Raw genomic sequence first — 3,390 nt, forward strand, 5'->3', positions numbered from 1 at the left:
GTCAGTTTCAATCATGACTAAATAACAAGCTATGTAACACCACGCAGGACATGGCTGAGTCAATATAGTCAGTCCTTCTGTTTTAATAAAATAATATAGTAGAATAATATAGGAAACATTTAAATAACTCACTATATGCAAACGTTAAAAAGCATGCATTAAAATCCTATCTCCTCTCTCTGTCTCTCTCTCTCTCTCCCCTCATCATCATCATCATCATCACTCTATTGGTGTTTTATTTTTCATGGCGCGTCCATCAGTGACGTGAAGCTAATCGTTTCAATATTGACTTAAAACATGCTGATCAGACATTCTTCATTGAAGTAAATAAATATAAGATCCTAAAATAACAGCATTATATTATCAGTATCGACGAGAGCAACCAAATTGCAAATAATAACAATATTAATTATGATATTGTTAGTCGTATAAACTACAGGCTTGTCTTGCAATTTCCCTTTTATACAGTAAAAATACCGGCAACGTTGTCATGTTATGTACAAATGAAATAACAAATCAATTGCATTAAATTAAATAGTACCATTTTCTTTCGTTTGATCCGCATTTCATTTTTTTCATTTTTTTTTTTTTTTTTTTTTTGATAGGAAAGATCATATATTTTGTCCTGCTGCGTAAATTCGTTTTCTTATGCAAAGTAGCCTGTCGCCAATTCTTCATACCAGCACCAAAATAAACTCATCATGTCAAACCTGGAGGACGCGGGGAAATTTGATAGGAGATGAAATATTTCTCGGATGATATTAAAGGAGCCCTTTCGCCTGAGTTATGGCCCAGATTTGGCGTTGCTGAGAGGGATGCATGCTGCTCCTTCTCTCCCGCCCCAGAGGAGGCATCATCAGAGCTGATATATGGCCCAGCTCTACATTACCTTTACAAAACAAAGGATCATCCACGCTTTGGATCGAGGAAAATATCCTTCTGACTATCTGCGACAACTAAGATAACATCTGAGTCGACTTGTCTTTTTTGGCAACATCCGGATAATCCAAATACTTTTGAATAAAAGCCTAGAAACTCCTGCTGAACTAAAACCAAAGTTTTACGCACAAAAACGCTTAAATAGGCTACGGACTGTGATCTCTCCCCCATCTTTCTCTCTCTCTCTCCCTCTCTCTGCTTCCCCTCATTTACCCCACATACCTATTCTGGTATCTCACCACACGACTAAATTAGACCAAAGATGATAAGAGCACAAAGCATTATAATAATTCCGCCGGGCTCCTCCTCCTTCCAGCCATGCGTCCTAATTAATGGGACACCCCCAGTCGCAAAAAGCCCCGCACTGGACTGCAACATAGTCAAAGAGTGAAAGAGAAGAGGGCGAAAGTGCCACTGGAGATAATTGATTACCTACCAATCAATGATAACTTGTTAGTAATCGTCAACTCTTTGGACCTCGCCATTTTCAGGGAGGCATCTCACTCCTGCGGACTTGCTGCTCCCGAGGATCGACACTTTGAAGACATCCCATTTTGGAATAAGATTTCCTTTTCTTCATTCTCTCCTCCGTGATTGTTTTTTTTTTTTTTTTTTTTTTAAACCTCCCAACTGTTATGTGACTTTTTTCCTCGATTGCATCGCTCGTTTTTAACCGCTGAATATTTCAACCGAAGTCCTTTACAAACTCTGCGCACAACCAATGATGACATCCAAAGAAGTGGCCAAATGTGATGCAGTGGAAAACAGGAGGCGAAGTCCGCTGGACCACTTGCCGCCTCCTGCCAACTCCAACAAGCCGCTGACCCCCTTCAGCATCGAGGACATCCTGAACAAACCGTCTGTGAAACGAAGTTACACAATTTGCGGCACAGCTCATTTAATTTCGTCCTCTGAGAAGCACCGTCCGTCCAGCATCCCTCTGTCCAGCCGGGCTCTCCTCAACCAAACCTCCCCGCTCTGCGCGCTAGAGGAGCTGGCCAGCAAGACTTTCAAGGGGCTGGAAGTCAGCGTTTTACAGGCTGCGGAAGGTAAATCCATCCCAAAAAATACAGTTCAAATACACCTTTCTAGAATTGATTATGCGTTTTCTCTGATCTTTTATTTTTATTTTTATTCAATGGCCTGCACAAGATAGAATATAAGCCTTTGGTTACATGTAACCAAATACTGTATTTGCACCCTATGTCGTGCAATACATTCATTAAATGTGCTTGTTTAATAGTCAAACAAACATGTTCACGACCGCATATTGTTCCTCTAAAAATGTCTAATCGAACAAAGGCGTGTTAATTTTCTGGGCTGGGCTAGACGAAATAAATCGCCACCGCTTTTCTTTATTATTAAGGTCTCGTGTGTCTGGTGCTCAATATTTCCCAGTGGTGTCTGTGTAATATTATTGCAATTACATCTTCCCACAAGAGCTAAAGGCTTTACTGTTTCACATATAGGATCACTTTGATTGCTATTTTTTTTGCGTCAGGGTCACTTTTACGCGCACACTGCAGCGGTGCAGAGGAAGCCCTGCACCTGCAGGATTCAATGATTTTCATTGGCCTCTGTCTCTCCCTCACAGGCCGGGACGGGATGACTCTGTTCGGCCAGAGAAGCACCCCGAAGAAGCGTCGGAAGTCTCGGACGGCGTTCACCAATCACCAAATCTACGAGCTGGAGAAGCGCTTCCTGTACCAGAAGTACCTGTCCCCGGCCGACCGGGACCAGATCGCTCAGCAACTGGGCCTGACGAACGCGCAGGTCATCACGTGGTTTCAGAACCGGAGGGCCAAGCTAAAACGGGACCTGGAGGAGATGAAGGCCGACGTGGAGTCGGCCAAAGCCGTCGGCCAGGTCCCCTTGGACAAGCTCGCCAAGCTGGCGGACCTGGAGAAATGCGCCAACGGCACGCTGGGCCACCCGCGAGCCGATTCCCCCGCGCGGGGTGGCCAGCAGGAGCTCGAGCTCGCCCAGAAACTGCGGAACTCGCCGCTGTCTCCGTTCTCAGACCACACAACTAGTAAAGAGTGCTCAGAGGACGAGGACGTGGAGATTGATGTGGATGACTGATGTCGCAGCGTGGGGTTGGAAGGTCGAGAAACACAAAAAGACGATTAAAAAAAAATCCTACCGAGGACTTGTAACTTACTGCTTATATTGTATACCATATCTCAGAACATGTACCAAAATGTAATGACTTTTATATCGGCAGAGATAGACCTATTCATAGTGAAGCATGAACACAGAACAAGACATATGCAGTGGTATTTTACAATGTATTCATTAGCAAACTGTTACTTCTTGCAATCAAAGCAATATGGTCTAAAATGACATGAGTAAGTTATTATTTTTTTACACTATAGGCCCACACACACACACACACACACACACGCGCGCGCGCGCGCACACACACACACGCGCGCGCGCGCACACACACAC

General features: G+C 44.0%; 1 protein-coding gene across 1 annotated transcript; it reads left to right on the forward strand.

The window, feature by feature from the left end:
• Positions 1 to 1,568: 1,568 nt before the first annotated feature.
• lbx1b (ladybird homeobox 1b) lies at positions 1,569 to 3,141 on the forward strand. The gene is made up of 2 exons (XM_028567258.1): positions 1,569 to 1,988; positions 2,534 to 3,141. Exons 1-2 carry the CDS (start codon positions 1,661 to 1,663, stop codon positions 3,019 to 3,021), a joined length of 816 nt encoding a protein of 271 aa, XP_028423059.1. The 5' UTR covers positions 1,569 to 1,660; the 3' UTR covers positions 3,022 to 3,141.
• The last annotated feature ends 249 nt before the right edge of the window (positions 3,142 to 3,390 follow it).

This window comes from Perca flavescens, chromosome 2 (assembly GCF_004354835.1).
Source record: "Perca flavescens isolate YP-PL-M2 chromosome 2, PFLA_1.0, whole genome shotgun sequence".
NCBI classification, from domain to species: Eukaryota; Metazoa; Chordata; class Actinopteri; order Perciformes; family Percidae; genus Perca; species Perca flavescens.